The 16,427-nt window shown below is 37.7% G+C and overlaps 2 protein-coding genes across 2 annotated transcripts; one reads left to right on the top strand and one right to left on the bottom strand.

Annotated features, from left to right (window-relative positions):
- Positions 1–200: 200 nt before the first annotated feature.
- LOC127449678 (uncharacterized protein C7orf57 homolog) lies at positions 201–7,675 on the bottom strand. The gene is made up of 8 exons (XM_051713243.1): positions 7,628–7,675; positions 7,065–7,138; positions 6,681–6,857; positions 5,143–5,233; positions 4,622–4,748; positions 1,402–1,484; positions 1,213–1,316; positions 201–1,105 (listed from the first exon to the last, which is right to left on the bottom strand). Exons 2-8 carry the CDS (start codon positions 7,099–7,101, stop codon positions 1,053–1,055), a joined length of 672 nt encoding a protein of 223 aa, XP_051569203.1. The 5' UTR covers positions 7,102–7,138; positions 7,628–7,675; the 3' UTR covers positions 201–1,052.
- A 4,321-nt stretch (positions 7,676–11,996) lies between these two features.
- On the top strand, positions 11,997–15,688 carry LOC127449679 (cytohesin-interacting protein-like). The gene is made up of 8 exons (XM_051713244.1): positions 11,997–12,174; positions 12,341–12,378; positions 12,496–12,550; positions 12,640–12,742; positions 12,835–12,925; positions 13,592–13,658; positions 13,916–13,982; positions 14,321–15,688. Exons 1-8 carry the CDS (start codon positions 12,016–12,018, stop codon positions 14,338–14,340), a joined length of 600 nt encoding a protein of 199 aa, XP_051569204.1. The 5' UTR covers positions 11,997–12,015; the 3' UTR covers positions 14,341–15,688.
- Positions 15,689–16,427: the final 739 nt, after the last annotated feature.

Raw genomic sequence — 16,427 nt, 5'->3', positions numbered from 1 at the left:
ACACTTAGCATATTTATAACATATTATTCTTATCAAACATGTTATTTCATATCAAAAGGTTTGCATCTTTAAACATTTTTGCACATCTTTAGGTCTGAAATGCCCTATATTAAGGGCATTTTTGGTTGACTGATTACAAAACCAAAACTGTGTAAAAATGACCAACCTTTGAAGCAATCACTACAAAACCACAAAAACACTCCATGCACATGCAAATTTATTCTGTTATCATTTATAGACATTACTCAACAGAAAGTGTAAACATTGTTTAAGAAGGGAGAAAACAAAATTATACAGCATATAACAGCAGAACGACTAAATCTGAGCTTAGTTTTCACTATCACATCAACGCTAACAATAAAACAGACATTCACAATCTCAAACTCCCTGAACCCCCTTCCTTTCTCAAATCCCTTACTAAGGGTATCACCTTATTTCATGGAATCATTTAGTGTAATGGCCTTCTTGTGTGCCAAGAATGCGCTCAACTAGCCAACTATAAGGGGCATAAGAGCACTCAGAAATGTTCAAGCCAGTCTGAGAAACAGCCATGGAGAGTGTGATAAGGGTTTGCAGCTTTTACATGTCTTCTTGGACAATGTGAGGTGGGACACAGCTGTTTTACGTGGGATAAGTTCATCCTACCTGTCTTTGTGTAATATGTGGATCATGTGTGCCATCTTGAGTGTTCCTAAGGTATTGGCACATGGTTGTGCCATGAGTGAATCCTCAAATTAATACTATGAAATTCTGACAATTCAGCTCCACCTTGGCATCAATGCTCAATGCATCATGGATTTATTTTGTGGTGCACATGCCCTGTGGTTTGCTTTTAGGGACTTGTTCCCTCTTTCTAGGGGTATAGTTATTCAGATCACAAGCACCATACATATGTGAGCATAACACATTAGAGTGATGATGATGATGATTTTTATCAAATGACTGAATGGTTTACGTGAGTTGCATAAAGCAGAGAGAGGGGTGTGTATGCAGAAGAGCTAGTGGATACAAGAGAAGAACAATTCATGAAGGGTTTGGGGGAACAACGTCTTCTATTCCACGTCATCCTCTGGTTCAATGGTGCAGGTCTGCTCGGAGGTAATGCCTAAAATATCAAATACACACAAAACGGTATATCCATATTTTTCCTGTGGTTAATGTAACATAAAACTCAGACCAGTCATGATGCTAAAATAAAACAAACAGTCTCACTTGAAGCATCATCATCATCAGGAGATTTCTTAGTTTCTTCAACATAACCAAAGCTTAACAGTTTGGACATGTTGACTGGAGTTGCTTTCTTCTTCTCATGGGACCTGTGGGGTAAAACCACTTATCAAATATTAGAAACCTTATAGAGACTATGAAAAAATGTGGCAAACAACGTAAAAAGAGACATACGTCTTTTTAAACTTGTTGACCTCGTCAATTTCTTTTTGGCTTAGGGAAATTTTCTGCATCTCTGATGTAGCATGGCTGATTTTCTGCATGAGGATATTAGATGTTGGTCATTTTAAGATCAAGCCTAGATTATTGCTTAACAGAAGGGTATAAAATGCTGCTGATGAAAGGATTTGACAACAACCATCCAGCAGTAAAAAAGGAAACTCACAATGCATGGGAACACATTATCATTAAAAAACCAAAAGACAAGCATGAAGGAAAATAATAAAATGACTGCATATGATGAGATGCTTCCATTTCCTGTTTATCTTATGATGAAGTTGATGCATCGGGGTGAAAACCACAGATCAAAGATACTCGGAGTGATTTGCTCATAGCCAGAGCAACAGTAATTTGAGTCAGCATTCTGTAAGAACAGGCCCTGAGAGACTAGTTCTTTATAGTGAAATATGTCACACTGGTTTTACATTGGAAAGTGTCTTTATACCTCAATCTCCGTGCCTGACTTCATATCAGGCAAGCCTAACTTGAGACTAAGCAAATGATTGCATGAAATTCTTTTCCATACTAAAGGGATAGTTCACCCAAAAATGAAAATTCTCTCATCATTTACTCACCCTCATGCCATCCCAGATGTGTGACTTTCATTCAAGATTTTTGAAGAAGAAGGTTTGTAGGTCCATACAATGCAAGTGAATGGTGATCGGAACTTTGAAGGTCCAAAAATCACATAAAGGTAGTATAAAAGTAACCCATAAGACTCCAGTGGTTAAATCCATTTCTTCAGAAATGACATGATAGGTGTGGGTGAGAAATTTTCCTTCCTGCCCAGTAGGGGGCAATATGCAAGAAGAAAGCAAAAATAACTCTTAAGGGAGAAGAGCGCTTAGGCGGGCTGCTTGAAAGTGGAGATTTATAGACTTACAGTTGAAGTCATAAGTTTACAATCACTTAATTTGAAATCATTAAAACTTATTTTTTAACCACTCCAAAGATTTCATATTAGCAAACTATAGTTTTGGCAAGTTGATTAGGACATCTACTCTGTGCATTACATAAGTAATATTTCCAGCAATTGTTTACAGACAGATTGTTTCACTTTTAATTGACTATATCACAATTCCAGTGGGTCAGAAGTTTACATACACTAAGTTAACTGTGCCTTTAAGCAGCTTGGAAAATTCCAGAAAATGATGTCAAGCCTTTAGACAATTAGCTTCTGATAGGAGGTGTACTGAATAGGAGGTGTACCTGTGGATGTATTTAAAGGCCTACCTTCAAACTCAGTGCCTCTTTGCTTGACATCATGGGAAAATCAAAAGAAATCAGCCAAGGCCTCAGAAATAAAACTGTGGACCTCCACAAGTCTGGTTCATCCTTGGGAGCAATTTCCAAATGCCTGAAGGTACCACGTTCATCTTTACAAACAATAGTACGCAAGTATAAACACCATGGGACCACGCAGCCATCATACTGCTCAGGAAGGAGACACATTAGTTGAACGTAGTTTGGTGCGAAAAGTGTAAATCAATCCCAGAACAACAGTAAAGGACCTTGTGAAGATGCTGGAGGAAACAGGTAGACAGGTATCTATATCCACAGTAAAACAAGTCCTATATCGACATAACCTGAAAGGCTGCTCAGCAAGAAAAAAGCCACTGCTCTAAAACCGCCATAAAAAAGCCAGACTACAGTTTGCAAGTGCACATGGGGGCAATGATCTTTCTTTTTGGAGAAATGTCCTCTGGTCTGATGAAACAAAAAAGGAACTTTTTGGCCATAATGGCCATCATTATGTTTGGAGGAAAAAGGGTGAGGCTTGTAAGCTGAAGTACACCATCCCAACTGTGAAGCATGGGGGTGGCAGCATCATGTTGTGGGGGTGTTTTGCTGCAGGAGGGACTGGTGCACTTCACAAAATAGATGACATCATGAGGAAGGAAAATTATATGGATATATTGAAGCAACATCTCAAGACATCAGCCAGGAAGTTAAAGCTCATCACAAATGGGTCTTCCAAATGGACAATAACCCCAAGCATACCTCCAAAGTTGTGGCAAAATGGCTTAAGGACAACTAAGTCAAGGTACTGGAGTGGCCATCACAAAGCCCTGACCTCAATCTGATAGAAAATTTGTGGGCAGAACTGACAATGCATGTGCAAGCAAGGAGACCTACAAACCTGACATTTACACCAGTTCTGTCTGGAGGAATGGGCCAAAATTCCAGCAACTTATTGTGAGAAGCTTGTGGAAGGCTACCCAAAACCTTTGACCCAAGTTAAACAATTTAAAGGCAATGCTACCAAATACTAACAAAGTGTATGTAAACTTCTGACCCACTGGGAATGTGATGAAAGAAATAAAAGCTGAAATAAATCACTCTCTACTATTATTCTGACATTTCACATTCTTAAAATAAAGTAGTGATCCTAAATGACATAAGACAGGGAATGTTTTCTACGATTAAATGTCAGGAATTGTGAAAAACTGAGTTTAAATGAATTTGGCTAAGGTGTGTGTAAACTTCTGACTTCAACTGTAAATATTGATCTGTTTCTCACCCAAACCTATCATATCACTTCTGAAGAGTTGTATGGATTATTTTTATGCTGCTTTTATGTATTTATTTGGAGCTTCAAAGTTCTAGTCACCGTTCACTTGCATTGTATGGACCTACAGAGCTGATATATTCTACATAAAAATCTTAATTTTTAATTTCTGCAGAAAAAAGAAAGTCATACACATCTGGGATGGCATGAGGGTGAGTAAATGATGAGAGAACTTTCATTTTTTGGTGAACTTTCCCTTTAAGTTCACCACTGAGAATCTATTTAGCAAGCTAGAAAAAAAAAATTCTATCATTAAATTAGCAGGTTTAAAATGTCTCTTGCAAACATCCTATATAATGTCCTGTGAGAGAAAATGGCCTAATCATGATTATCCATATTATTCAAGATGAGTCGAGAAAAGTGAAAACTAAAATCAAAACAATGAAAAACTAAAATGACAGAATGCATCTAGGTGTTTTTTCCACACAAGATAATCAAATGAAAAAGATGTTTTCATTATTACAGTTTTTTTTTTTTTTTCAGATGCATGGCAAAATTTTAGAGAAACTTAACGGATGATGGTAACTGAATGATTGTTAATAATATGGTGGCAGGAGGTTAAATCAAGTTATGGCCATGCACTAGCAGGCTGGAAAATCCATTCACCTTGCTATCGTCAGACTCCCTCTCCCAGACTGGACAGCTTTCAGTTCCAAATGGGGGCTCCAGAGGTTGTGCGGCCCCTTTAGACTGACACTTCCCGAATCTGTCAGGGGTAGTTGCTTTACCTCCGCTGCAAGCATAAAATCACATGATTGAACCCCAGTTTTACACCTCCATACTGGATGGTTTGGGGTGGACTCTTGCATCTCTCTATACAATCTCTATAAATTCTTCTGTTAAGAGAATTTAGATCCTTTTTGTTATCCTACATATGGACCAGATTTGGTTATCATATACAGCTTTGCAAGATAACACATAAACATGCCTTAAATACCAAGGCTAATTGACGCCTTCACAGCTTCTTCACCAGTGTATGGCCTTATTAATGCGATAAATTCAGATGATCCCTTATAATAAGTCTAAGGTTACTCTTTGAATCTAAATGACATACGCCTCAAACACATCAACATCATCGATTGCTTCGATAAAACAAAACAGCACCTCATGTGCTAACAAATTTTCACCTCTCTTGATCATCTGGTGTGTCAGAGAACCAATTAGGAGGTTTATAGGAACTGGGTTTCGTTTCCACAGGGTCATCGTGCCACAGCAAACCTACAGAACATTAAAATAAAAGCAGGAGTACAATTACGGGTATGTTCGAAATCAAATGCTAAGGCACTGCCTACTTTATATTGCACAGTATACTGTGTACTGTAAACGTTTAAAGGAACAGTTCACCCAAAAATGAAAATTCTCTCATCTCAGCTCTGTAGTTCCATACAATGCAAGTTAATGGTGACCAAAATGCTCCAAAAAACACATAAGGGCAGCATAAAAGTAATCCATACTACTCTGGTGGTTCAATCCATTTACTTTTATGCTGCCTTTGTGTTTTTTGGAGCTTCAAAGCTTTGGTCACCATTCACTTGCATTGTATAGACCTACAGAGCTGATATATATTTCAAAAAATCTTCTTTTGTGTTCAGCAGAAGAAAGGAAGTCATACACATCTGGGATGGCATAAGGGTGAGTAAATGATGAGAGAATATTTATTTATGGCTGAACTATACCTTTAATTTAACAATGGACCCTTTTCACAGACTGTGATGACGCCTTTTCGCTTCTTTAGCAGCGTAAATCTAGCAATTAAATTTGTAATTCTTAAATTATTTAGTGTAAATTTATAACATTATACTTTGTATTATATTACCCTGGAATTAGTTTTAAAAAACAAGTTACCACAGATGCGATGAGGTTTCTAATACAGCTCCTGAGAGAGTGTCATGATACATCACTCTCTATTTTTTTCTGAAAATACTGGTATTCCTTTTGATGCCAAAAATATATTTGGCGTGATCTCCCATTCACCGCTATCAAAGTTTACTGTGCAATCACTTACTTATGCATTCCAAAACGGGAGTAACTTTAATTTCACAAAGTTTTTTTTTTTTTTTTTACTTTAACAAGCTACATTTTCACATGACCTCACTGTGATGCAGCAGTAGAAGTATATACTGTAGTATGCCATTACCTAATATTGACATTGCCTAATATTGATTTTTGGCAATCCACTCAAACATTGATCCATGTATAGCCCTTTGTCCTTTGCAGGGCGTGCTGGAGCCTATCCCACGGAAACACCCTGAACAGGTGGCCAGTCACACAACACAGACATACACATTCATACTCTCACTCACACCTATGGGCAATTTAGAGTCCCCAATTCACTTGACCAGCATGTTTTAGGACTGTGAAAATGGAGCACCCGGAGGAAACCCACAGGGAGAACAGAAAGGCCCACACGGGGGCTCGAACCGGGGATCTTCCTGCTGTGAGGTGACAGTGCTACCCACTGAGCCACCATAAAATCGGCCTTAAGAGCGCAGCTGATAAGGTTTAAGGTTAATCTGCGGGTCATTTGCAGCATATTATGGCAAATGCAGCAGTAGGAGTAGTATATACTGTAGTATGCCGTTACGAGTATTGCTTAAGTCACAGCAAAGTTTAAGACAAGCATTAAATAAAGATACCGTATTCCACACAGGTGTGACACATTTACCCTTCTGTCCGCCTTGTTTTGCAAGTTTAACGTAGTCTGAGTCAGTGGACTGAATTCCTACACGCCGCCCTTTAGTTCTTTCTTCAGGTGTAATATCAGCACTTGCAGACAAACCCGGAATCTGTGATGAGGGTCCAACAGCTCCGTTTGTATTGGCAATGTGAGTGGACCTAACACCTACAATTAAATAATATCTTTGAACAATTATTTACTTTATTATACAAAAAATAAATCAAATAAAAAATAGTGTATAATGTTAAAACAACCGAACATGCATTATGAAACACACACACACACACACACACACACACACACACACACACACACACACACACAGATGGGAAGAAGATAACGTTATTGCGTCAAGCTCAGAATGGGCATTACCCGGTTTTGTCCGGCGATAGTTGGGCTCGGCAGCCATTATTCGGACCTCAGTGGACAGCGGTGTTAAGATTTCCCTGCAATGTTAGGAAGGACATAGTGATTAATTTTTTTTTATCTTTAATCTAATAAGCTGGTTAGTTGACCTATAGTCATTTAATTCGTTTCTAAATTGTCTAACAAACAGTGAGCGTTACGCAAATGAGTGACGCATCTACCGCTAACTACCGAGAGATGAATTCAGCTCTTAATAATTACATTTTAAAATACCGAGGTCAGTTTTTGGGCCAATTCTCTTAGGATTTTGTCTTGTTCATCGTTAGATCGTAAGTCAGCCTGGTCGCCTAGTAACAAAAGCAGCATCAGGACCACACGCATCACCAATGCAAGCCAAACCAATTCTCATCGATTATAACAGAAATCATGGATATTACGGATTTTAAACTACATTTAGAGCAAATTTATGATACAAAATTGATCTTTTATAGATTAAGCTACTAAAAGATATATATGATAGATATATATTTGATATGTATTTTCCAAGATATTGAAAAGACAAAGCTTACGTTTCGATGTCCAGCACAGAATGGGGACGCCTAGATTCCTCTTCTTCAACAGACTGAACAGCTGCACGCTGAACCAGGAGACGCTTGATACCATCTACTGGATAGGAGTTCCTCAAGAACGGCGTTTTAGAGCAGTGGTTCTCAACCCCTCATAATAATTTATAATAATAATAATAATTTTATTTATTTATCACACATTATATGTTTTGCACATATACAGTGAAATTCTTTTTTTTTTTTTTTTTCACATATCCCAGCGAAGCTGGGGTTAGAGTGCAGGGTCAGCCATGATACGGTGCACCTGGAGCAGATAGGGTCAAGGGCCTTGCTCAAGGGCCCAACAGTGGCATCTTAGCAGTGCTGGGGCTTGAACCCCCAACCTTCTGATCAGTAACCCAGAGCCTTAACCGCTGAGCGGTAATATATATATATATATATATATATATATATATATATATATATATATATATATATATATATATATATATATATATATATATACACATTGCATTTTCAGTAAGTTGAATTATAATAATTATATAAAAATGATAATAATCTATCGTATTTTAAATAATTTTAAGAGATTATGAGGCCCTCCTGGAAGTGTGCTGAGGCCCCCTAGACTTTGCATGATATGCCATGGTTTTTGAGACATGTGGATTCAATGTTTACAAAGCAGGGTGTAATGTTGTTATTGTCCACTGGACAGAGTCGTGCCAACAGGCTTTCCTTAAGGTAAAGTCCACACTGTGTACAGTGCATCCGGAAAGTATTCACAGCGCTTCACCTTTTCCACATTTTGTTATGTTACAGCCTTATTCCAAAATGGATTAAATTCATTGTTTTCCTCAAAATTCTACAAACAATACCCCGTAATGACAATGTGAAAGAAGTTTGTTTGAAATCTTTGCAAATTTATAAAAAATAAAAAAATGAAAAAAAATGAAAAAAGAAAAAAAAATCACATGTACATAAGTATTCACAACCTTCGCTCAATACTTTGTTGAAGCACCTTTGGCACCAATTACAGCCTCAAGTCTTTTTGAGTATGATGCTACAAGCTTGGCACACCTATTTTTGGGCAGTTTCTCCCATTCTTCTTTGCAGGACCTCTCAAGCTCCATCAGGTTGGATGGGGAGCGTCGGTGCACAGCCATTTTCAGATCTCTCCAGAGATGTTCAATCGGGTTCAAGTCTGGGCTCTGGCTGGGCCACTCAAGGACATTCACAGAGTTGTCCCGGAGCCACTCCTTTGTTATCTTGGCTGTGTGCTTAGGGTCGTTGTCCTGTTGGAAGATGAACCTTCACCCCAGTCTGAGGTCCAGAGTGCTCTGGAGCAGGTTTTCATCAAGGATGTCTCTGTACATTGCTGCATTCATCTTTCCCTCGATCCTGACTAGTCTCCCAGTTCCTGCCGCTGAAAAACATCCCCACAGCATGATGCTGCCACCACCATGCTTCACTGTAGGGATGGTATTGGCCAGGTGATGAGCGGTGCCTGTTTCCTCCAGACATGTTGCTTGCCATTCAAGCCAAAGAGTTCAATCTTTGTTTCTCATGGTCTGAGAGTCTTTCAGGTGCCTTTTGGCAAACTCCAGGTGGGCTGTCATGTGCCTTTTACTGAGGAGTGGCTTCTGTCTGGCCACTCTACCATACAGGCCTGATTGGTGGAGTGCTGCAGAGATGGTTGTTCTTCTGGAAGGTTCTCCTCTCTCCACAGAGAAATGCTGGAGCTCTGTCAGAGTGACCATCGGGTTCTTGGTCACCTCCCTGACTAAGGCCCTTCTCCCCCGATCGCTCAGTTTGGCCAGGCGGCCAGCTCTAGGAAGAGTCCTGGTGGTTCCAAACTTCTTCCATTTATGGATGATGGAGGCCACTGTGCTCATTGGGACCTTCAATGCTGCAGAAATTTTTCTGTACCCTTCCCCAGATCTGTGCCTCAATACAACCCTGTCTCGGAGGTCTACAGACAATTCCTTGGACTTCATGGCTTGGTTTGTGCTCTGACATGCACTGTTAACTGTGGGACCTTATATAGTCAGGTGTGTTCCTTTCCAAATCATGTCCAATCAACTGAATTTATCACAGGTGAACTCCAATCAAGTTGTAGAAACATCTCAAGGATGATCAGTGGAAACAGGATGCACCTGAGCTCAATTTTGAGTGTCATGGCAAAGGCTGTGAATACTTATGTACATGTGTTTTTTAAATAAATTTGCAAAGATTTCAAACAAACTTCTTTCATGTTCTCATTATGGGGTATTGTTTGTAGAATTTTGAGGAAAATAATGAATTTAATCCATTTTGGAATAAGGCTGTAACATAACAAAATGTGGAAAAAGTGAAGCACTGTGAATACTTTCCGGATGCACTGTAGGTGGCCGTTTTGCATGCACCTGACTTCTCTCCCCCCTTTATTTTGCAGACTGATGCATCTGACAGAGGGCAGGGCGCGGTGTTCTCGCAGGAGGTGGGAGGGGAGGAACGGCCAGTGCTACTTATTAGTAACAAGCTCTGTTGCAATGCATGGGGCCCCGGACATATATGCAAAATATAAGAAGTTATTGTTTTTGCACACCCTATTAATTTACCCCCAAAAAATAAAAAATTTCGCTCGTAGAAAATGCTCTTAACCGCTAAGATCAATAGTTATTGGGAAACAAGGCCCTGAACTCTATGCATGTGCGTGTCTTGTAAAAGCGCTTTCATTGCACTCGTGAACAGCAGAGCTCACTGCGCACACATATAAAATCAGAAGCACATCGGTGGCTTTTCTTTCGTCAGTTCTTCAAAATATAATCACGTTTTGTCACTGCGGCATCCACGCACAACTCTCCACACGCCCCACCGAGAGCAAGAGCGAGAACCACATTATAGCGACCATGAGGAGGTTACCCCATGTGACTCTACCCTCCTTAGCAACCAGGCTAATTTGGTTGCTTAGGAGACCTGGCTAGAGTCACTCAGCACGCCCTGGGATTCGAACCATCCCTCCTTCTCTTAAAAAAGCAAAAATCTTGGTTCCAGTGAGGCACTTACAGCGGAAGTGAATGGGGCAAATTTTTGAACATTAAAATACTCACAATTTCCAAACGTTTTGCCACAAGATATAACAGATATGCGTGTAAAAATTATTTTAGTGTGATAAAATCACTTACTAACCTTTTATGTGTAAAGTTAGCCTATATCCAATTTTACAACCTCGTTGCCATGACGATGTAATGTCAACAAACCCTAAAACCTGAAAATGACTGTAAAATTTTTAATTTAAACAACTTTACAGCTCAAATAATACACGAGTTTTAACAGAAAAATTAATGTAAGTGCTTTTATGAAATTATAAGCTTCACATTTCTGTGTTTAAACCCTCCAAAAATTGACCCCCATTCACTTCCATTGTAAGTGCCTCACCTAACCATTTTTTCTTTTTTTAAATAGAAGGAGGAACGAGTTGAAATACATTTTTTGTGGTAATCAGCATTATGCTACAAATGCTGTCGATTGAGCTTAATGTGGATTAAACTCGGAAAATTCCTTTAAGCTAAGTTGACAGCATTTGTGGCATAATGTTGATTACCACAAAAAATAATATTGACTCGTCCCTCCTTTTCTTTTAAAAAAGCATGAATTTACAGTATGCACTTACAGTGAAAGTGAATTGAACCAAATTTTTTGAAGGTTTAATTAAGGCAGAAATGTGAATCTTGTAATTTTATAAAAGTATTTGCAATAATTCTTCAGTTAAAACTTTTGTTTTATTTAAGCTGTAAAGTATTTTAAATAGTAATTTTTACTGTTGTTTTAAGGTTGATGGCAGTTTGTACAGTTTTATATAACGTCACACAGAAAAGGTCAGTAAGTGATTTTATCACAGTGGAATCATGTTATCACACTATGTTTATGTCTTGTTGCTATACTTTTGAAAAGGCAAGTATTTTAATGTTTACAGATTAGCCCCCATTCACTTCTATTGTAAGTGCCTCAATGCAAACCGAGATTGGCCTTTTTTAAAGATATAGAGGAACAAGTCGAAATTGTTTTTTGTGGTAATCAACATTATGCCACAAATGCTGTCGATTGAGCTCAACTTGTATTGAACCCGGAATATTCCTTTAAAAAAAAAAAAATTATATATATATATATATATAGCATGTGTTGTATATATTTATTGCCTATCTGATTTTTTGTTTTTTTGTTTATTGTTGTTTGTTTGAATCAGTGTCACATTTCTTCATAATTGTGCGCTGACAGATTTTCAGTAAATAAAAAAAGTTTGCAGAGAAGCCCCAGGGACTTCACTCTGATCACATGACATCCGCTCAGAGTCTAAAGTAAAAGAAGACGTCTAAGTGAAACTCTCAGCAGAGATGTCAGTACCCACTCTGAAGATGACAGCATCTGTACAATACATCAGAAAGCTGTTTGGTAAAAGCAGCTGCGCGACTAACAACCTGCTGAACACCGGACACAAAACACAGAAGAGCACGAATGATCACAAAACAACCAAAAACAAATATGAAAGAAACGTAGAAAGTCCTAAACGAAAAGTAAGCGTACGTAGTTTTGATTTTGCTTCTCATTGGCTTAGTAAAATTAAATATTAATTATTTATTATGTTTTAATAATACAGAATTAGTCCTATCTTTAATGTTTCTTTAAGATGTATTCTCAGAAGAACTGTTTGAATTAACAAAATGAAATGTCATATTTTAGGTACAGCAGACCCGAGACAATACAGAACACTGCATATGGTAAAGAAACTTAGTTATTGCATTTTTTATTGTTATTATGTCATTTTGTTCAACCCACAAGCAAATCTCTCTATCTGTTTTCACCTGCTCTTTCATACCTTCTCTATCTGTTAACAGGAAAAGTGTCATTTTAAGAAGAAAAGAAAATGAAACCTTTGGGTTTGACATCCAGGTAACCTCATTATCACTTCATCTCATTCTCTTTTCACCATTATTATCTGTCAGGGGATAACTGATTAGATCTTTACTCTCTGTCCGTAGACAAGCAGTGATGAGAGAACGGTCAGCCCTGAGCAGGATTTGGGCTCATGTGCGTGTTGGGTAAAAGAGAACAGTCTCGCAGAGAGTTGTGGGTTAATGACAGGTGAGTTGTCGAGACGCCTTCCTTGCTCTATAGGACCAATGTCAATGTCATTCCTCATAACTTTAAGCCTCTCTCTCTCACAAACTTCTTAGGTGATGCTATTGTCACAGTCAACAGTGTATACGCCGCAGGATTCACTCATCAGCAAATCAAGGATCTTATTCAAAATTCCTCCTTCTTAAAGTAAGACTGAACATTATTAACTGTAGTCGTCATTGGCATATTTTTTTGGACAGATTCTGGACACACTATTAGTCAAAAGTTTGGACACCAATACATTTTTTTTTAATTACAATGTTCCTTTGCATAGATCACAGCTCTATAAACTCTTAACCAACTTCATAAGGTTCCACCTGCTTTTTAACTAGTATTGAAGGAGTTCCCATGTATGCTGGGCACTTGTTGGCTCCTTTTTCTTCACAACCTGCTTGGTCCAGCTTATATATATATATATATATATATATATATATATATATATATATATATATATATATCTTCATACCTAGGCACAATTTATATTTGTCTACAATATAATAATATCATGCATTAAATCTAAAGCCTTTAGATTAAAGATTTGTGAGATCATGAGAAGCTTAAATTCAGTCAAGTGTGTCCAAACTTTGACTGGTTGTGTATGTTTGTGTATGTTAGAGTAGTAAAAACTGGAAATCTGTTGATGCTGTCCAAAAAGCTGTCTGTATAACAGTGCATATCTCACTGTTTGTTAGGCAATCTGCGTATAGCAGTAGTCTTAATAACCCCTAGTGGAGTGTTATATCAGGATGTGTTGAATTTGCTGCTGTTTGGTTCTTTGTCTGAACAGAATGTCTTCTCTTATGTTCACTGTAGGATGGAGATAATCGGGGGTGCTACAGTAAAACACAGACAACTGTATGGGAAGCTGTATCTCCTGCAGGTGATTTTCTTAAATATCTTCTTACAGTAATAACACTTTCTTGTGCCCTTTTATAACGCTTCATAATCCTTCTAGTCCCGACTCTGTTTTGAGCTGCTACTCTAGCTTACATAAAGTAAAATGCAAACGTATTTCCTTACGGTAAATGTTTTGCTCATGGGGAACTGTGTGAATTGTTAACGAAGCCTAGGTTTCCTCGCGCTTAACAGTTTTTTTCTTTCTCTGTGTTTCCCCCACACTTTCACATCACACAACAGCGACAGCTTACAGAGAAACACGAAGAGCTTCAGACACTCATCACACAGGAAGTGCGTCTGGGAGGAGGTGTGTGTTAATATGTGGTTGTGTGTGTGAGAGAGGCAGAGAGATGTGGGCATAAACTCTGCATTGTTTCCCATTAAACCCATGGTCTACCCTCACAATGCCATCAAAGGCATCAAAAGATGTTAAAGTGTGTGTGCTAATATGAAAAAACTCAACTTTAACAGAAAGATGCCTTCCTGACAACTTTAAACCCTTTTCTCAAGTGAAGCTGTTTTAAAGTTGCATTAAACCTATACTTTAATTTGATATCTAAAATGTTGTCATTTAATTCAAAGACCTTCTTATATTATACAGTATCGAAGCAAAGTGGATTAAAACAATCCCTCCTCTGCCTCCAGGTACCACGGAAAGCATCTAAGAAACCTTCCTACGGGATCTCCTTATACCCTCTGCTGATTGAGTGATAAGGAGGCAGCTACAGTAGCAGAACTGTCCTGTAAAGACTTCAAAATGGAACTTGTGTGAGTCCAGTAAGAAGAATCATGGTCCCCACAAGTGATCCGTTCATGACAGGAACCCAAACTTTCTTAAAACCCTGTCCTACAGTCCAACCATTAAAGAGAACAATTTGTTTCTAGAAGCAGAGCAGTACTTTTAAATAATCTTATCTACTAAGTCTGTTGACTGTATTTCTGTACTCAGTTTGTTGATTGAGTGATTGAAAGGTTTGAATTGTGAATGAAAATGTTGATGAATCATATGGAATAATTTCGGGGCCACTAGAGTCACAATACGGAATTGGAAAAATTAGAACTTTTCAAATAAGTTTCCCACACAGATAGTCTTTTCCCAAACTCATTCCATTGGTTAAGCCTATGTTGGGATGGTTGGGATGCTCAAACAAACCGCAGAGCCACAACAGTGTTTACACTTTTTAAGGGTGCAACCTACAAATGGCTTACTTATAGCCATAACAAATTGTCTTTGCAAGTTAAAGGAATGTTCCGGGTTTAGTACAAGTTAAGGTGTGGCATAATGTTGAGTCGTCCCTTGTTTAAGCAAATAAGAAAAAAACGTGGTTACAGTGCAGCACATACAATGGAAGTAAATGGGGCCAGTCCATAAACGTTAAAATACACACTGTTTCCAAAGTATAGCCACAAGACTTAAACCTTATAGGTGTTACAATGATTTTAGTGTGATAAAATCACTTACTAACCTTATCTGTGTAAAGTCATATCAAATATTACAACTTTGTTGTCATGACGACGTAATTCCTGAAACCCTGTAAACGAGTTTATCACACTAAAATCGTGTAGTGCAGATATTTAAACACACTAAAGTACATTTTAACATGTAGAATGTTTACATCTTGTGGCTAAACTTTTGAAACAGTGTGTATTTGGTGTTTATGGACTGGCCCCATTTAATTCTATTGTAGATGCCTTAATGAAACTTAGTGGGAATAATTTTCTGTGGTAAATTGCAATCAACATTATGTTACAAATGCTGTCGATTGTGCTTTACTTGTACTGAATGAGGAATATTCTTTTAAGCTGGGATGGGAAATACATCTTTAATTTTAGTACCTGTCTGTATTATCTATACTGTATTTATGTATGTGTTTTAGTGGTATCTGTCATTAGGTGTTATTTATTATTAGCTATAAATAAATTACGTTTTATTTAATGTATATTTAGCTAAATTCTTTATTTTTTATTTATATACATTACATTTTAATTTATTCATTTCTTTTTTCTTTCTATGTCACATTAATAAAGCTTTAAAAGAAACTATTAATGTGTTGAAGTTTTTGTAGTTTCGGTTTGGCTGTTTTTTACAGTAACTTGATCTTGTAGGCTGTGGTTTGCATAAGCTGAGTTGTATGCTGTTTTTTTCTGCTTATCATCTTGGTGTCCCAGATATCATCTCAGTCTGGAAAAAAAAAAAAAAAAACCCAGATGCTGTTCTCATTCACCACACAGATCTTAACTCTGGCAGGAAATTACACGTCATTAACAATACATTCTCTCTCACAGACAAAATTGTAGCATGCTCATCACTTTATTAGAATTGATTGACAAATGTCTTGTTTAACAGGTGCCTCGTTCTGTTTGACCTCATTGAAACCCTGATATTACTGCACAGTCTTTAGCTTCTAAGTAAAAGAGCTTGTTGAAATGTTATAACTTCTTCATACTATATATTGGATAACATCTTAAAACTTAAGCAGATTGATTTAAACACATGTGAGAGCCTGAGTTAAGCTTACAGATTTGGATAAACTTGGGAATGTTGATCCAATTATGAATTACTGGTGTAATGCTTTGAAGAGTGGGGTATTTTCTCATAACTTGTTAGATTTAAGTAAAACGACTTATTCTGCATGTTCAAAGTACAGAGATTTAGCTTTCTGAATGGTGCCTTTTGTTTCAGCATTCCCCAACACAAATACACACAGCTTTGGCATCTGTTTAGAAAACTAAAAAAAAAGTTATCTTAAGA

The sequence above is a fragment of the Myxocyprinus asiaticus genome, chromosome 12, assembly GCF_019703515.2.
Source record: "Myxocyprinus asiaticus isolate MX2 ecotype Aquarium Trade chromosome 12, UBuf_Myxa_2, whole genome shotgun sequence".
Lineage (NCBI taxonomy): Eukaryota > Metazoa > Chordata > Actinopteri > Cypriniformes > Catostomidae > Myxocyprinus > Myxocyprinus asiaticus.
Note: the sequence above shows the minus strand (reverse complement) of the source record. Positions and strands in the feature narration are given on the sequence as shown.